The following is an 18,763-nucleotide window of genomic DNA, read 5'->3' on the forward strand; positions in this document are numbered from 1 at the left end:
GTTAATGACGTCGCGCTGTAACGTCAGAAAATTTAACATATAAGACATGCGTTTTTCGGTTACTTCAAAGAAAATTCCGGTAATATCAAAGGAAAATTAACATATCCGCTTTGCCTGTTACAGACACACGGAACTGGCCTATCGATAAGGCTCGTGAAAAAATCTACTTAGGCAAAAGGTCATTAAAGAAATAAGTTTCTTTAGATGTAAAAATCAATCAGTTAACAACACAAAAGAATTTCTTTTTTAGTATGAGGATCCGTACTGCTCTTTACCAACAATTCTGAACCTAAATGTCATAAAATCAATAAGCGAAGAATAAACTTACTTGAATTAAAAAAGATCATTATTTTGGAAATATTGTATACGGTTCGTAAACAAAAACAGATTGGTTCTTGAGAAACACATCTTAATCAACAAAGATAATTTCATTCAGGATGCCGTATATTGCCATTACCCTTCAATCTTCCACAAAAAGGTTATGAAACAAATTAAAATTTAGAAAAAGTCATATCAGTGCATACAGTCATCGCCCATTAGATTACAAAATCAGAAACAAAACAATAATAAATAACTTAACACATTAAAATACATCTTACTATCCTGCAAAAGTTCAAGTCTTTGAAAGATTTTGTAGGTATCTAGCTAGCTTGTTACATCATAATTCGTGCTCATAAAAGAAGACAAATTTGATAACTATAGTAGTTAGCTATAGATAATTAAAAAAGAGGAATAACAACAGAAATCATAGGTTAGAGCTAGCAATGGGAGGGGGCGTTGGACTTGGAGGCTAACATTAGCTAGCTAACAGTAGCTAAGACACCCAGTTAAATATACTTAAACTGGGAACACTTAGCTAAAACTAAAGCTAGCTATTTATGCTTAGTAAAACACATATAAAAGGAAACAATGGTAATGTAAAAATAATAACATTACAGTGAGCAGTAAGTTCAACAAACCAAAGTTTTCTGTTTGTTAGTCAGCTAACAGCTTTATGTAGCATGTTGAATTTTAGGACAAACACGTTAGTTACGCACCAGGGAAACATTGATTATGCAACAAAATGTAAACAAATATGGTGGCTAGGTTTTTTAAAAAAAATATAAAACTTCAAGAATTTGAGGCTTTTCTTGGAAAATGCGAGTCTGCTTGCTCCAGTGACATAAAAACCAAACGTCTGAAAACTTCAAAGTTCTTACTATTTGTGATTTCAAATCCACTTCAAACTCTAGCCTTTATTTTCTACCTTTAACTTTACTACTTTACTTCCAGCTCTAGCTACCACTTCTTACTTCACTTCTTGGACTTTTCTTTCTCTGAATTACTGTTGCACTTTTTTCAAGACGAAGTGACCGTTCTGTTGTTGTTGTTGTTGTTTTCGGTGTCGAGGGACACCATTTTTGTAAAGAAAGCCGTTAAATTTATTTCAGCAAACCAAGTTGCTCCATTTCGATCACGTGATGTAAACAAAGTAAACCCGCTAGTAAAATTGATATAACTTTTTCGAAACTTCAAAACGATCGTTTACCTAACTTGAAAAAGAAACAAGAAAACATAGTCAAATGTTACAGCTGCTATGATCCAACCTTACATGATGGTCATGAAAGACAAATATTCACAAAATTGTTTCAAGTTGCACCAAAGGCAGCAATTTTTTAAAGTTTATCATATGAATTTACTAATAGTAACAGCATAATGAATAGAGATACAAGTGAAACGGATACAGATGACGAGACAGAAACAAATAGCTTGCCAGAGCCTCTTACATCACTTTTTGATTCTAGTTCAATAAATTTGACACATGATGAACTAATAAATAAAAGCACTAGATATTACAAGGAATATATACAATCAACATATGAGCATCAGCTAAAAAACCTATGTGAAATAACAAAAAAGCAAAAATTATCGGATATATGGAATGTACATAGAAGTGGGAGAATCACAGCATCCATATCTAAAATGGCTTATTCTAAAAAATTAGAAGCACCATCTAGAACTTTTATTCAGACTGTCATGCAATATTGTGAGCCTGTAAAAGTGGCCGCCACTACATGCGGCACTAAAATGGAAAATGCAGCCAGGAGAGCGTATTTCAATTTGATGAACAAACATCACATTGACTTTCAAGTGTTGGAAACAGGATTACATATTGATCCAAATAATTTATGTTTGGGGGCTAGCCCAGATGGAATAAGTTATTGTAAATGTCATGGGATTGGTATTTTAGAAATTAAATGCCCTTACAAGTACAAACAAGGTCTAGCAAAATGCTTTTCCGATTCAATTTGCCCAATAGATAACAATGGTTTAATTAAGGAAAATCATCAATACTATCATCAAATGCAACATCAGGTGTAGGTAACTGGTTATTCATACTGTGATTTTTTTGTGTGGACACAAGGAAGAGAAAAAAAACGACAAGTTTTTAATTAGAATTGAAAAAATATGATGTTTTGCGAACGTTTGAATTAAAACTTTTAGATGTATTTCACAAAATAATATTACCAGAAATAGTTAGTCGAAAAAATGATCCGAATAATATCAATGTCGAAGAACGTTTTTGCATATGCCGTCGACCGCATTTTTCACCCATGATTGCATGCGACAGACCTGGCTGCAAAATAAAATAGTTTCATCTTTCTTGTGTATTAACACAACATTAAATGGTTCTGTTCAATTATTTGTGATTTCTTTATCCGACACACGACCTCCCCATCCACTTGATAAGAAACTCACAACACCGGCTGGCGTAATACCAATAAAATACTTTATTGTATTGTTGTTTTTATAGGATGACCAGGTTTGGGCCCTTGCATTCAAATTTAAGGGGCGCTCGATAAATGTTTCTGTGCAATCAATAATTCATATACAATTTTTGAATTTCTTAAAACAATTTGGTAAATTTTTTCTCACCACATCACGTTCCGGCCAAACTATAAAGGACTTTAACTAATTTGCCAACTTTGGTAGCCAATGTCGAACAATTTTTGATATAATAACAGGCTTGACACCAAATCGATAAGCGATATCTTTATTAAAAATGCCAAGTTTAAGTTTCATTAGGACAATCAGAAGATTATCCTCTTTGGTTAGACGCACCTTGTTGTACATTCAACATTCGAAAGTATCCACATAAATACTTCTTTTGTTACGCCATTATAAAAATTTAACTTTTCTTGGTCATTTTTCATGTTTGCAAATGATAATCTTGCATTTTCTAGTTCCTTTTTAGCAATATTCAATTCTTTTCTGAGACCCCTCTTTTCCTTTTATACAAAAGCAGTTTCAGTCTTTCTGTGATCCAACTTGAACACCTGAAAGTTTAAAAATAGATAAAAATACGCACTAAATTTTCTTTTTTCTATAATATACATAAGAGTCATATTTTTTACCTTTATCATTATTGCTGTTTTCCGAACTACTTGACTCAAACACCTCCTTCTCATCTTCCTGTCCTACCTCTTGTGATAGATTTTTCTTCTTTCCAACAATTTTTTATGTCTTTCAACTTTTTGCTGTTTAGTTTTTTGGTCAACTTTTTTATGAGTAAATACAGATGGAACATTATCTGGATTGCTGGGGTCGTCTGATCGATGACCTAAAAAAGATAATTTTACCAAAGCTTTTAGAGCTAGCTCATAACCATTTATAATAATCTACTGGAAAGAATAGCATACAAACCTGTGTTAAAATGATCTCCACAAATACGAGCAGATTTTATTTGTTTCTCCGACCAATTCTCCCTTTTAATCGCCGTTAACCAGGGCTTTCTTCGATGACAATGTCTCTCGCCAGGAATGCGGTAAAAACTTTTAACACTACCCTTCTCTCTCCTGTTTACACAGCCAACAGCGCAACAACTATCAGGCATCCCGTAAATAAACGCTTTAAAATGAAATAAGTAAATATAACTGTAAAGAAATTGCTACATAAATTTATGATCCCACTGTCTTCCTTGCGTTCCAACTAAAAATGGCGTGTTGCGTGTTTGTTTTGCCTGCCTTGTTTATCGCGCATGCGCATTACATAGAAAATTCGTAAACAAATAAATCGGTCTATAACATTACAGTTCAAGAAACCAAAGTTTTCCGTTTTTTAGTCAGCCAACAGCTTTATGCAGCATTTCGAGTTTTAGGACAATACATTAGTTACGCGCCAGGGCACATGAATTATGCAACAAAACGTAAACACGGTATAATATAAAACTGTGGCTTTTCCTGGGAAATGCGAGTCTGCTTGCTCCAGCGACATAAAAACCAAACGTCTAAAAATATCAAAGTTCTTACTATTTGTGATTTCAAATCCACTTTAAACTCTAGCCTTTGTTTTCTACTTCTAACTTTACTTTACATCTAGCTTCACTTCTCACTTTTCTTCAAGGTGAAGGGAACGTTCTTCTTTGCTTTTTTTGGTGGCCTTTATTTTCTACTCCTAAATTTACTTTACTTCCAGCTCCACGTAGCTCCACTTTCACTTCCAACTTTTCTTTTTAAATATGATTTTTTGAACCACTTATATATTTTACTTTTTTCAACATCGTTCTTTTGTGGGTTTTTGTGGTGGCGAGGGACACCATTTTTCAAAAGTAAGCCGTTAAATTTATTTCAGCAAATCAAATTGAGTCGTTTTCATCACGTGATGTTAACAAAGTTAACCCGCTAGCAAAATGGACATAATTTTTTCGGCGACTTCAAAGAGAATTTTGGCAACATCAAACGTAAATGACGATATCAACTTTGCCTGTCACAGACACTCGGAACTGGCGTATTATTATATAGATACTAGTCGATAAAGCCCGTGGAGAAATCCACTTAGGGAAGGAAAATGAAAAAATAGGTTGTTTTAATTTTTTGCTGATGACAGCAGTGCAGATACAAAAAAAAATTATCGAAATTTAATTTATTCGTTGCCTGTAATATGTAGAGCTTAAACTGCTGATCAAGAAAATGTATATGATCATGTGGTTTTGATGAGCGGTTAATGAGATATAAGGGTTTAAAAATTTTGCTGATGTCAGCAAAGACCTGCTAAGACACTAAAAAACTTTTTTTAGAAAATTGTACACCTGTTGCCTTTAACGCATAGATCTTCAAACACTGATCAAGAAAATATATAGGATAGTAGATAGTAGCAATGAACATAAGTACGTTTGACCTCCTTTCCAACCTTTACCCAGTCAAACCTCCGCTTCCACCCCCTCCACCCCCACCCCAGCCCTACCCTCCCAAAATCGGAAAATCCGACGGCATCCGAAAAAGTAATCCGATAGCATCCAGAACCCGATAATTCTTGGACATGCGCACACGCTATTAGTAATATTGCTGACATCAACAAAATTCAGAGCATGCGCAATTCAGTATGTGTATCCCCCATACTCAAAGGGTTGTCTATGAAATGCCGGTTTGGACCTGTGAGAAAATCCTGTCATAGTTAAAGCTTGTAAGAGAAAATGAGCTCTTCCGAAGAATTATCAGACAGCGAGAAGGTCGGAGCGTATGACAAACTCACGGTAAAGGAGCTAACAAAGCTTTGTCGGATTTCTGCAATGGGATACATAAATCACATGCGGAAAGCTGAAATGATTGAAATGTTGAATCGTTACGATAACCCTTACCGCACAACCCTTTTGGTGCACCCGGTAGCGAGAGAAAGAGCATTAAGGCTGCACCCAAGATGTATCACATAGACAACAATGGTAAGCGGATACAAATGGATCCCAAGGATGTTGTTAACCTTATAAAGAAATGGAAAGAGGAGAACAATATATAATGGGTGATGGTTAAATCAGGAAATTACATGTTTGAGTAGGGGAAAGTCCCATACTCAAACAAGACCGCTTTTTTTTGATTGAGCCGTACCTATAATAAAACAGTATAAGCTGGCTTAGGAATGCTATTAGCAAATTATATGACACCATATCAGCACCAGTAGCAGCAACCCGCAACGCCCTTGCCGATCGATTGAAGAGTGTGAGGGATACAGTTACTTTTTATTATAACAAGGCGAAGGAACAAATTTCATCAACAACAACGCTTCACGATGTTGTGGAACAAGAACAAGGCGAAGGAACAAATTTCATCAACAACAACGCTTCACGATGTTGTGGAACAAGAAGTACAAGAGGATTACCGTGGAATTGAGGACATCAAGCACCTGTTCCTGCAAGAGAGAAACCAATCAGAAGGTGTCGAAGATATTCAGGACATATTCGATGAAAATGACACGCAAATGCTAGAAGACGGAAATCGTGTCAAGACATGGCGATTCAATAGGAATCTAAGCCAACTCTGACAGATGCCATCATGCAAAAAATCACGTCTCATATCGATATGAGAGTCACGGTAGTCTACAGTTTCAACTGTGATATTCACAAAGGTGGTGGTGACGTGTCTGATTACCACAAGTCCAAGAGCGCCAAGTCATTATCGAGCATTACAGAAATCAAAGCCTTCATAGAGCAAGGCGAGATGACGCGTTTGAATCTGGAAGATGCGGAGTTTTGGACCAAGGTCTATCTACCACTCGACAGAATTATCGCGACCGCTGGATAGTCCGAAGGCAAAATTGTTTTCAACCACGTGCAGATCAAGCTAATCTCTACGAGGAAGCCTTTACTTGGATATGGGCCTCTTCCGGACTGGTTGCGCGGCAAAAGGTGCATCTATGGCTTTGACAAGGAAGATGAAAGAACCGACAGCCTGTGCTTTTTGAGATGCCTAACCGTGCACTACAGAGGAGAGCGCAAGCAGCGTGAAAAGCGCACCACACAAGAATCCCTAGCCCTGGCTCGTGAGTACTACGAGAACCCCAAGCTAAAGCGTGAAGATGTGCGCCCTACAAAGCTGGTGGACTTTGAGGGTATCGCCAAGCACTTCAAGATCAACATCAGAGTCTTTGAGCCCAAGACGAACTCGGAAAAGGCTCCATGGGCGCTAGTCTATGGTCAGAATCAGTACAAGAAGGGGTTAGACACGATCAACCTTGGTATGCTCGAGGGTCACTGCTTCTACATCAAGAAGATGGATGTTTTGACACAACACTGGGAATGCGAGGCCTGCAATCAACGCTTTACGCAAAGCAACAACCTCGCGCGACACAAGAATAACGAGTGTGAAGGTGTCAAGACGACAATCATTTGCAAAGGCAAAAATGTCGAGCGCATGCCGAGCAAATCAGAAAAGGTCTTTTACCCCGGTAAGGGTTTCAGCTATGCGGCGTGTCAATGGATAGAAGCCATGTCGGAGCAAACCGGAAATCATATACACCACGCGCTCTGTGGGCATGGCGGAGAACGAGTGATTCGTTACGGGAAGAGAGACAACGAGTTCTACAAGGTAGACGGCTATGAACCCCAGACCAAAACAGTCTACGAATATCACGGCTGCAAGTGGCATGGATGCACCTGTCAACCGCTGAGAACCAAAGCAGATAAGAATCGGCACTCCGCGACTCTGGATAAAGAAGAGTCTATCCAAAAACTTGGCTATACCCTCGTGAATATCTGAAAAGCATCATACGAACTCAACAGATGCCACCATGAAAAACTACCAAGGCAATGCCCCATATGTGATCACCCCGGGTATCAATACAACCTTATTCTAACCAGGATTAGGCATGCACTAGAACGTGATACAGAGATAGACTCCACAGAGTATCTGGGGCGCAGTATTTGCACTTTTATCGCTCATATTCAAGCCCAAGGACAGTGGCAAATGGATCATAAAATCCCGCTCAAGTACAGAGAGAACAGCGAGTACCCCAGTGAAGAAATGCAACTCGAGAGACTACACCAACATGCAGCCTATGTGGGTTGCGGAGAATCAGTCCAAAGGCCATCGATACACATCCAACTAGAATGCTCGCTAGATGTTTGTTCACCAACCATCTAAACAAAATAGATTTATGTCTACATATCGTCGTACTGCTCCCATATATCATGGTCATCTACATCTTCTTGCGCTCCCGACGTGTAATAAATATGGTTCAAGATATCTCAGAGATTTTTTATGAAGTTGATAGCACACCAGCGCCAGAGCAACGTGAAAAATCTATTGACAAACGTCAAGCTTTGCTATACGTGGGGGGCAAAAGCATCTCTTGCCGAAAAAGTGCACAGAGGCCTTTGTTGACAAGGCCCCGCTTGAGGTGATCGAAAAAGCTTATACGGACTTTGTTCAACGTGAGCTCCGTGAGAAGGATGAAAAGACGGCCAAAGCCCTATCATCACAAGCTATTAGCATGCACACCAAGGTTGTGGGGCGCATTGTACAGCTCGACAGCGAACACGCCCTGTCCAAAGACATTGAGGACGACCCCATCATCAAGGATTCCATGGCTGATCTTGGCCTACTCGTATATTCTGCCTTTGGTAAATTCCTAACTCCTCTTCTAGTTGCGGCGCACACCCACTCAGTTATCCGCGTCCAAGGTAGCTGAAGAGATAGCTGATGAAGAACAAGAGAACAATGGGAAACAATCTATCAAAGATACGATTGGACAATTATGAAATTTATGAACGATCGAGAAAATTGGCCCACAACTTATACAGAATGTCACCCATAGGCTATTCGGATTGGTGCAGCATGACGGGAGACTGTGGTATACACGATCGCGAAATATTGACACCGGTGGCCGATAGATTCCCATCACACGTGTGCATTCTAGAGACAAGGGGCTATATGAACGAGAACGTGTATAAAGGTCGATATTAGATCCGGGTTATTTTTGTAGGTTTTAAACCTACAAGAAATGAGCGAAGAACAAGCACAAGAAGTGAGGGTAATTACAAAGCCAGTAAAGCACCCGGGAAGAGTAGCACAGGCCCACAAGTTGGCTGAAATCATGAAGAACAGGAACCAAGAAAAGAAGGCGGTCAAAGCAAGTACTGGTACCAGTCGCGTACGGTCAGGTGCCCTTGTCGGTGGGTGCCTCCTTGCCCTGCTCGCAGGGTGTCTTGGTGTAATCTATATCTTCCGTAAAAAGCCGGTCCAGCATTGGAGCCACAGGCAGCCAAGCCAGAACCAAAGCCTGATATTGACATTTTTCGAATGCGCTAAGCGATAATATAAACTAGTTCAAACGTGACACCTCAGCAAAAGGAGATCATCGATATGATATACAAGTGGGTAGTGGACCTTGGGTTCACGTTCGTATATGCCATGGCAGGTAAAAAGTTCCTCGGGATTTCGAGCCCCAGTACCAAGATGGATGCCAACGACGTATTGAAAATGGTCGCGTATTTCACAGCAGGTAGAGGCTTGCGTGAGATGGCAGTACCAAAGGGCTGGATACCCCCTTCGTTAGTGCCAAAACCCAAGTAGGCACCCATAAGGTTCATGTGTGCCCAACGGCAGACACGAGTGGAATAAATGACCCTTGACATAGTCAAAGACCCGCAATATATACGGCAATATTTACAGGCCCCACAAGCTGTGGAAAGACCCAGCGCGTACTCGACCTTTTGGAAGGCGAATACAGAGGACATTTTGAAAATATCGTCATCCTTTGTCCTACTATTCACTGGAACAAGACTTACTAGGAGAGATCCTCACTGTGGCAAGAGGACTACGTATTCTTGATAGAGCCGGGTGACCAGTTATTTGAATGGATCAACCCCCTATCGAAGCTGCTTGCGGGTGAAGAGAGCTTGTTTATTATTGATGACATGATAAGCGATGAAAGTCTCGATAAAAAGCAGCAGCCCTTGCTCGAACTCGCTATCTCGGGTAGGCGCAGAAAACACAGCCTATGGCTCCTCACTCAAAACTACACGGCTTTACCAAAGAACCTAAGACGTCAAAAGAAGCAATTGTTTATGTGGTACCCCACGAAAGGAGCGACATGAAGCTTATCGACGAAGAGACTAACATGATCTCGGATTGGGAGAGCATCAAGACCCAACTCAAAAAGTCGAAACATGCGGGCTTGTACGTGAGATTGGAACACCGTCGGACCTGGAAGATTTTGAAGTGACACAGACATCGGTTGTACCGGCGGGTACAACTCAAATTGGAGCATTTGCCTTGACTTTCAATTAAATAAATGACTTGTATTGAGAAATTACGTGAGAAAGAGATCCGGAAATTGGAGGAAACAAATAAGGACTTGGAAGCGAGTCTCGAGGAAAGAAATTGGGAGCAGTATAAGTTGAATCTGAGGGATAAATATAACAAACGGATCGCTTTAGTTGCGTGCGTCTCCTCGCTAACTCTTACCATAATCTTGCTAACGAAGAAGGGTGCTGAAAAATTGCAAAGTCACGTTGAGATATCCCAAGCATTTCACGCCATGAAATAGGGGTCGTTGCTAACGACCCCCTTAGCAAAACTAAAAATCCTCATGATGCTTTTGTAAAATTGGACGGTGTCTTGGAGATAGTGCGTCGTCTCCAGCGACTTCCTTGGACCATGCGTCGTGACATTAGGCGGTGCCTTGTGCCGTTGATCGTGCGTCGTTCCAGAAAGCCCAAAGCCGTCGAGCTTATGGGATCGCTAGCGAAAAAAGGTGTTGAAAAATTATAAAGTCGGATCGGGATATCCCGAACATTTCACGTCATGAAGTGGGTGGTCGTAGTAGGACCACCCGGTCTGGTATGCTAGGAGAAGGGAAAAATCCTCATGATATCGGGAAGTACAAAATACGGCTTGGCGACGCTATTACCGATCTCCAAGGTGTGGACAGATCTGTCCACACCCAACTAAACACGGCGTTACTGACGGAGCTAGGCCTTTATTGCTTCCTCCTGGGGTATAGTCCTAAATGCGAACCCAAGCACACATTTGCTCTCGTTCGGCTCCCGCCCCTAAATAAAAATATGACTGATGACACAATTAAGCAGCTTATGGAATGGATCGAGAAATTTGAGACCGAGCTCGCGTATGATAACATTTCGGACTCGGAATGCACCGAAACGGAATGGCTGCTCACCAACATACGGGGGGAATTGTGCAAAATTCGAGACCAGGCAAACTGGATCAGGAGGCTTGCCATTGTAGGTTCCATCATCATAATAGCTCGCGTAATATATCGAGGGCTGTGATACATTTTTTACCGACAGAGGTCTGGGTGCAAACCTACAAATTACCATTGTTTTACATGCTCCGGAGGTACTTCAGCACCTTCGGGTACTAGCATCCATTTCTCAGCCACGAAGCTTCGATCAGGCCCACCATCTAGATAGTATAACAACCTTGTACCTGTCACGATACGGTCCAGTCTATACGTTTTCTTGCTCCACCAGGCATCTGTCGCGCCTCTTTTAGCATCACCGTGTACTTCTCCAGGTTGTAGCAAGTACAAGTATAAGCCATAATCGGGTAGAGGCTTTTCATCCGGACGCTGCTCACTTTTCATAAGCGGTACTTCATCCAGCTTGATGTCTTTCGAAGGTTTCATGTCGATCATAGCCTTTTTACTATTGTTCAAACTTTTCACGATAGTGTACAAGTGCTTGACCCAGATGCTACTTTGTTCATCAGTGACCAGCTCTTAAGCATCTTGAGGTTTGAACAGTCTCTGCGCGAGCACCTTGTTGTACGAGTCGACATGAGCCGTGAAAGTATGGTGGCACTTCGTAGTCACTCGCTTTAATTCGACGCCTTTGCCTTCTAGCAGCTTCGTCACATCTGACTTGAACTCGCTACCGTTGTCGCACTGGAAAGCCTTCGGATAGCGGAGAGGTCCCGCTTTGTAAATGTCCTTGATCATGTCAGCGACTTCGCTGGTTTTCTTGGTTCTCAAGGGTCTCGCCACTTTGTAGCGAGAAGCTACATCGACGCCCGTCAAAATGTATTTGTAGGTGCTTCAATAGAATTTGTCATGCAGCAAGTAGAGCAAGTCAAACTGATGCATCTCATTGGGTTTCGTAATGGTGAAGTGCGGGTAGTCGATGCGTTTAGGGCCTCGAATATGTCGTAGCCAAGCAAGTCGACGAGTCAGCCAATGAGTAACCCTCTTTTTGGAGAGACTACTCTGCTCAGAGAGCAATTTGATAGCTTTGCGTCCAGTCCAGAGATGTTCCGGGGTACAGTAGATTTGTCCTTGATCATGTCAGCGACTTCGCTGGCTTTCTTGGTTCTCAAGGGTCTCGCCACTTTGTAGCGAGAAGCTGCATCGACGCCCGTCAAAATGTATTTGTAGGTGCTTCAATAGAGTTTGTCATGCAGCAAGTAGAGCAAGTCAAACTGATGCATCTCATTGGGTTTCGTAATGGTGAAGTGCGGGTAGTCGATGCGTTTAGGGACTCGAATATGTCGTAGCAAAGCAAGTCGACGAGTCAGCCAATGAGTAACCCTCTTTTTGGAGAGACTACTCTGCTCAGAGAGCAATTTGATAGCTTTGCGTCCAGTCCAGAGATGTTCCGGGGTACAGTAGATTTGGCTTAGCCTTTCGGCTTCTTCCTTGGTAACAACGTTCGTTTTTTTAACCCTAACATCTTTATTACATGTCAAAAGCGTTCTTACATATAACTGTTAACTCTCTCGACGAACTTGTACACCACGAAACCTAGTATAGCCAGAGATCCCACGATGAACGTCAGTTCGCCGTCCTTCTGTTGCTGCGAAGGATCGTAATAGTCCGAGAGCTGCGGAGCCTTCTCGATCGTTGCGATATAGTACTCTCGCATGCCTTCATCGAGCTCTTTCAAGCTCTCACCCGCTTGGCGCTTGAGCTCACGCTGCTTGTTGTACTAATCGTTTTTGGTCTGTCTGTCACGGATCCACCGTTCTTGAGCTGCTTGAAGTTGTTCGATTGCTTTGTCATGCCTCTTACGTTCTGCCTCACCATGCCCTGAGAGTTTGGAGATTAGGAAATTACTTCCGAAGAATGCCAATGCGTTAATTGCGGCACATGCAACAAGAACACCGATAGTTGCCATTTATTGTTTGGCCTTCTTACACCCACCGCGCCTGTATTTCCTTTTTTCATAAGGGCAGATTTGGCTGCCCTTGCATTCCTTACAATGGGACCTCTGTCTTTTATGAGGGCGCTTTGCACGATCGCTTGACGTCTTGGCAGCATCTAGACATTTGATGCACCGTTTTGTTTGTTTAAAATTTTTTACATGTTTACAATCACCTTGAATACATCCAATAAAAGACTCCTTCTACATTTTTGACAGCTCTTGCTTTCCATATTTTTTTTTGTATTTATCCAACATTGTAAATACAAAAATTGAGGTCTTCTAATACATTACATCTTCTACCCTACCATCCAAAATGTTTAACTGCGCGTCTTGGAGCAAGTATACATAAAATGTAATATCACCGGTTCCGCCGGCCTCCTTGGTCATGTGCAAAGTGATCCCATCGCTAATTCTTTGCAAGGGCCTACCCGAACTGTGCAGCTTATTATCGTTGGAGACTCTAAAGCCTATGAAGAGTGCGTATCTACTCGTGAAGAACTGGTCTATGGTTACTTTAGAGTGTGCACTTCCAAACAGTCCTGCAACTTGCTTGAAATGGTCCTTGGGTAGCATGGTGTGACTGTATAGTTCGTTCGGTTTACCTTCCACGGTGATCGCGATTTTTTCAATCCTGGGGTTGTAGAACGTCTTGTTTACGGCAAAGTATGGTTTCACTTCGGCAGGGTCTTAAAACAGTAATAGCACGCTTTTTAAAGACTTTGCTGGTGTATCGATCTGAAGGTTGTAGCTGGTATTCACCTTTTGCATTTTCACAACTTTGCTACGGAGCACTCGCTCATACGGCAGCGCTAGCCTTGAATACCTTGACACCATAGCACTAGCCAGGCCTTCGTGGTATACCTTGTCAAACTCGAGCGCAATATTGGTAATTTTGTAAGTTGCATCTGCGGGTTTAGCTTCTACAACACTGGATCCAGACGCCGACCGGGGTGTGCCTTCATCTTTGATGACGGCGCTATATGGCGCAAAGTGCAGCACAAACTATAGTCTGTCGTGCAAGCCCGCTTTATAGAAGGGCAAGTCTCTCGTTAGCTCGAAGATTTTGCCGAGCGGGATGCAAAAAGTGTTGCCGTACGCCTTCGCGATGGCCTTCTCTTCACCATCTCCGGGTTTGAATGTAGATTTAACTTGCAGTTGCCTGGTTGCTCCATCTGGCACACCAATACCTTCGAGTGTGAATTCGTTTTCGCACTCAAATTTGGGCAGCCAAAGGTCCCTGTACACCGCAAAGGTGCTGTAGTCGCTAATGTTCTGCACCTCTCTGCTATTTAGAGGGATGCGAAGGTCTCGCACCAGGGTCTTACCAATTTTATTAACGATCGTGCGATTCGTGTTGGTCCCCGTGATTTCAAGATCAAAGAGGAGTTTGAGGGAGCCGGGGCAAATGACATTGTTCATGTCCATATTGGGAATGTTCACGTACATGTCCTCCTTCTGGTTAATCGTGCTGGGTGTGTGTGATACTTTCACACGCTGTCTCTTCCCCTTTATGGTGAGCATAGTGCTCGTTTCTTCGTATGGATCTAGTTCAATTCCGTACATGTTTATTAGTAGAGTTTCCATGACGATTTCACGGCGGAGGAAGACCTTGACCGTGGGGGAGAGCAGGGATCTTTCAGCAGATCCGAGGACATTCCTGGGTCTACCCCAACATCAGAAGAGCGGGGTCAATCGCCTAGCGGAGATATCACGACCTACGCAAGGGGAGAGTTGCTCAAATCGAAGGTAGACGATCTTCGTGATCTCCTAAGTAAGGAGCTACGCAGCCAATTGCGAAAATGTACGCAAAATTTAAAGCACGAGGAAACCAGCTCCTTTTCGATGGTGTGGAGCTTACAAAGGGGAGGGAGAATTGAGAGCTGTTGTCGAGATACAGAGGAGGTTGGGTGCGAAACGCCTACGAGCCATAAGCTTTACCGACTATAACACACCACACAAGGGCAGTAAGACGATGGCTCAAGGACTCCTTAACGAATTGGAGAATGTCAATAAAAAGGCTGATGAAATCGAGATGCTGCCACTACTCGGGAATGTTCTAGGCGAGACGGAGAGTCTTATCGAAGATACTTCATTTGGCGGGGATGGAAGCTTCTCGGAACGTGAAAGAATAGGGCTCAACCTCGAGCTTCAAACGCTAAGAGGCAATCTGAGGAATCTGAAAAGCAAGATGATCTTCTTTGATAGCGAGATAGACAAAGCAGAGGCCAAGGTGAAACGTCTCGAGAGCAAGAAAACTACGCCTGGAGTATCTGAGGAGCAGCTAGCTATCTGAAATGAAAACATCGCGAAGGCCAGGGAAGAGATAGAGGGACTCCGTCAACAGAAGGAAGAAGCACGAAAAGCGCACGTTTTACTTTCTTCAGATACCCAGAGACAACTGAAAGCAATCAAGGATACTCTAATGAAGATTGCCGGGGATGCCACATCTTTACTAGAAAAGCTCAAGATATTGTTCAAGGAACAAGGCTTGACTATCGCAAGCATAGTCTCCGCCTTTGGCTCGTATCAACCATCGTGCTCGCTGTTACTGGAGGTGGTGGAGATGCTGCTGGAGTTGCTGCCGCTGGTGGTGGGAAAGGTTTTGTACGGAAACAGCTTGAAAGACTCGGGAAATTCCTGAAGTACCTAGCAGGTAAGGCTGGCTCAGCCCTGCCGGAAATATTGGTAGTGTTGTATCGTTCTTTTTCAGAGTTACGGCTAAGATTGTGGAATTTTCAGCCAAGCATCTGTACATGGCTTTGGTTGCTGCTATGGGTATTGTTGTTGCGTATGTGGGCAACAGGAGAAGTAAGGGTGGAAAGAGATCATAGAGAGTCTAATATGTTGATCAACACATTAGACCTATTTCTTCATCCAGATGTATACGAGGCTTAGTCCTACTACCAACGTGATAACGGTAGCTTTGTTATTATCATGAACATCCGCAGGCCTGATCTGGGGTAGGGTGGGACCCTGCCACGTTTCATGACTTGGTGCTTGATGTTTCGTCGGCTGCGAGATCCTTCCAAGGGGGTCGACTCAATTTCCGGCGTTAATCTGCGGATTAACACCAATCGAGAGGTACTCCTTACTGATGAGTATCTTGTTCGTAAACTTCATGACACTCCCGATATGAAGGCTCATGTTGCTAGGAATCATATATACTCCATGCGCCACCGAGAGATCGACCTTGCTACGTGCATACTTGAGCACATTTTGGAATCGCCTTATTTCCTCACCCGTGTCACTAGGTCGGAGGATCAGCTCTTCAAGGGTCGTCAAGTTCAAGCGTTGGGCATCGATTGAACTACCTTGATTGCCGATAATGTTGGACCTCGCGTTAGCTTGGCTCTGAAGTATGAGGTAGGCGTAAAATCTTACCCCAAATTCACGTGCTAATTGCTGAAATTTTTGGTTGTTGAAAGTGTTGTTGAGACGTCGAAACCTATCGGAACCCAGTAGGGACACTTCGAGATCTTTAAGGATTTTACGAATCTGGAAGTACACGTGGAAGCGATAAACGGAGCGAATCCAGAGGCAAAGAAGTGGTTAGATGCTGCATAAAAATACCAATCTGAAGTGGCGCAGTAGGTAGCAAAATTGAGCTGAGTGGACCAGAGGCTGAAGAGGTGGCTTTGCCATGTATTCAACACCGCACAAGAGTGGAACTCGTAGTCGACGAAAAAGTTGGGGAATTTTACCTTGAACGAGTGTCTCGAGATATCGCCAATGTGTAGGGACATACTTTGTTCTAGGGTTATACAAATAAATGCTCATCTTTTCTTTTAAGAAATATGAAGCAGCTGTATGTCACAGATATCGAAAAGCCTACAATATTTGAGGACTACCTAGGGCAAGACACGAGAATCGCTCTAAAATCGATGAGTATCCGCCCCAGGTGGTGGAATCGCTACAAAAAGAGCGAGTTCAACATATATAAAGGGGGGCCGGGATAAATATCGGGCCGTTGGACATCCCAATCGAGCCGGGGTTGTATAGAATCGATGATCTCGCGGCAATAGTCAACAGTCAATCTGAGGGCAAGATCAAGCTTTCTGTGCTCTGTGTTAATTGATCAACCACTGCAGGACATTATGGATTATGGGCTGATGCCAAGGTACTATTCACAGAGGGAAACCATGATAGCCGCTAAAAGACTGACGTTCCCCAGCGGCTGAGACTCATGTGTAACCAGTTGGATACGGATTACTGTCTTTTAAATGGTGAGAAATCCAATATACTGACATTGCTCCACATCAAAGAGTTGACTGATTGGCGGGGGGCATGCTTACCTGGAGTTTCAATAACCTCGTATACCTCCCGCTTAAGAGTCAACAGACAGGCTGGAGTTTACGCTCATAGACGAGTATCAAGGCGAGAAGAACCCTTTCGTAGGACTCACGATGCATGTTCTTATAGAATAAATATGAGCGAAATTACAAAGCTTTATCCGAGCCTGCCGAGTGCTCCTCATGAGGGGGAGGCTGATGAAGGCCAAGTGTACAGACTCAAGAAAATTGAGGAAGTCGAGCAGTACCTACGTAGCGAGATTAAAGAGCGGGACAGGCATTGCTCCCTTGTGATGTTTATTTGGCACTCATCACCTACTCAACTGCGCAATCTCTATTTTTGTTGATGTCAGCATCATGTCAGTCGCTATTGCGCATGCGTTGCATTTTATCGGAATCGGATTTGTTTTTGGAATTTTTTTCGATGCCGTCGGATTTTCCGGATTTGGGAGGATGGAGCTGGGGTGGGGGTGGAGGGGTAGAATCGGGGGTTTGACGGGGAAAAGGTGTGAAAGGAGGTCAAACGTACTTATGTTCATTCCTACTATCTATTAGGATCATGTATCTTTGACAAATGGTTGCTGAGAAATTAGGGTTTGAAGATTTTTTGATGACATCATCAATCCGTACATTCCGAAACGGATTAAGGGACCCAGGTTTAGGAAACTTACCCAAATTGGGCTCAGGTGGTGCAAATATCCGTTGAGCAATTAGAGCAGAGACAAATGAAGATTGTCCAAAAAGTCAAAAAGATATATCCCAAGCCGGATGATTTCGATATGCTCCCGGAACTCAAAATGCTCTGCACGAATGGATTAATCAAGTGACAGTGATCGGTTTAAACAGCAGCAAGAACGATATCAATATGATAAAGCGGTATTTTGTCGAACAAATTGCGGATGAGGCTAATATCAAAGTGGCGAAAAAAGATAATGAATACATGTTTTCCACGGAACGAGGCGTATGAGCTTCTGCAAACAGGGATGGTAGGTGGCCCAGCGATCGTATTTTGCAGGTATCATGAGAGTGATGTGACGGGTATTTGCTCACATATTTATACTGAGCCAAAAAATACAAGACTATACTCGGGTATGACGCCAATATGCTCTACCCAAGCACACTACTACAAGATTTCCCTTGTGGTAAGGAGAAGCTGTTAAAAATGGCAGACCCTGTTGGAGAATTAGATAATCTGGTGCAGAGCATTATAGACGGAGATCTCTTCGGATTTGCCCAAGTTGATATTGAGGTGCCTACTGAGTTGTACGAAAAATTCAGTGAAATGTCGCCGTTATTTGTGGTTAGAGAGATCCTTGATAGCCAAACACCGAGAAGATCCTGCTTTGTACGGACCTGCTTAAATGGTATATTAATCATGGGTTAAAGATTACGGCTTGCTATCAAATACTTAAATACTCACGGGGTAAACCATTCGCATGGTTCCCGGAAGAAATTGCGGATGCGCGTCGTCAAGCTGATAAGGACCCTGATAAACGTATTGCGGGCGATACAGAAAAATTGAAAGGGAACTCGTTCTACGGGAAGATGATAGAGGATTTGGCGAGAC

The 18,763-nt window shown here is 42.5% G+C and overlaps 1 protein-coding gene across 1 annotated transcript; it reads right to left on the reverse strand.

Annotated features, from left to right (window-relative positions):
* Window positions 1-3,241: 3,241 nt before the first annotated feature.
* On the reverse strand, window positions 3,242-3,874 carry LOC130648088 (THAP domain-containing protein 1-like). Its single transcript, XM_057454109.1, has 3 exons — window positions 3,685-3,874; window positions 3,463-3,601; window positions 3,242-3,317 (listed from the first exon to the last, which is right to left on the reverse strand). The coding sequence occupies exons 1-3, from the start codon at window positions 3,872-3,874 to the stop codon at window positions 3,242-3,244; spliced, it is 405 nt and encodes a 134-aa protein (XP_057310092.1).
* Between the last annotated feature and the right edge of the window lie 14,889 nt (window positions 3,875-18,763).

Source organism: Hydractinia symbiolongicarpus, chromosome 6, assembly GCF_029227915.1.
Source record: "Hydractinia symbiolongicarpus strain clone_291-10 chromosome 6, HSymV2.1, whole genome shotgun sequence".
In the NCBI taxonomy this organism is placed as follows: domain Eukaryota; kingdom Metazoa; phylum Cnidaria; class Hydrozoa; order Anthoathecata; family Hydractiniidae; genus Hydractinia; species Hydractinia symbiolongicarpus.

Bases quoted from the DNA above. Each gene is read 5' to 3' on its own strand.
- LOC130648088 (XM_057454109.1), bottom strand. From the start codon at position 3,874: ATGCCTGATAGTTGTTGCGCTGTTGGCTGTGTAAACAGGAGAGAGAAG. The intron at 3,602-3,684 runs GTTTGTATGCTA...TATCTTTTTTAG, and splicing joins TGGAGATCATTTTAACACAG to GTCATCGATCAGACGACCCC. The intron at 3,318-3,462 runs GTAGGACAGGAA...TTAAACTTTCAG, and splicing joins AGAAAAATCTATCACAAGAG to GTGTTCAAGTTGGATCACAG.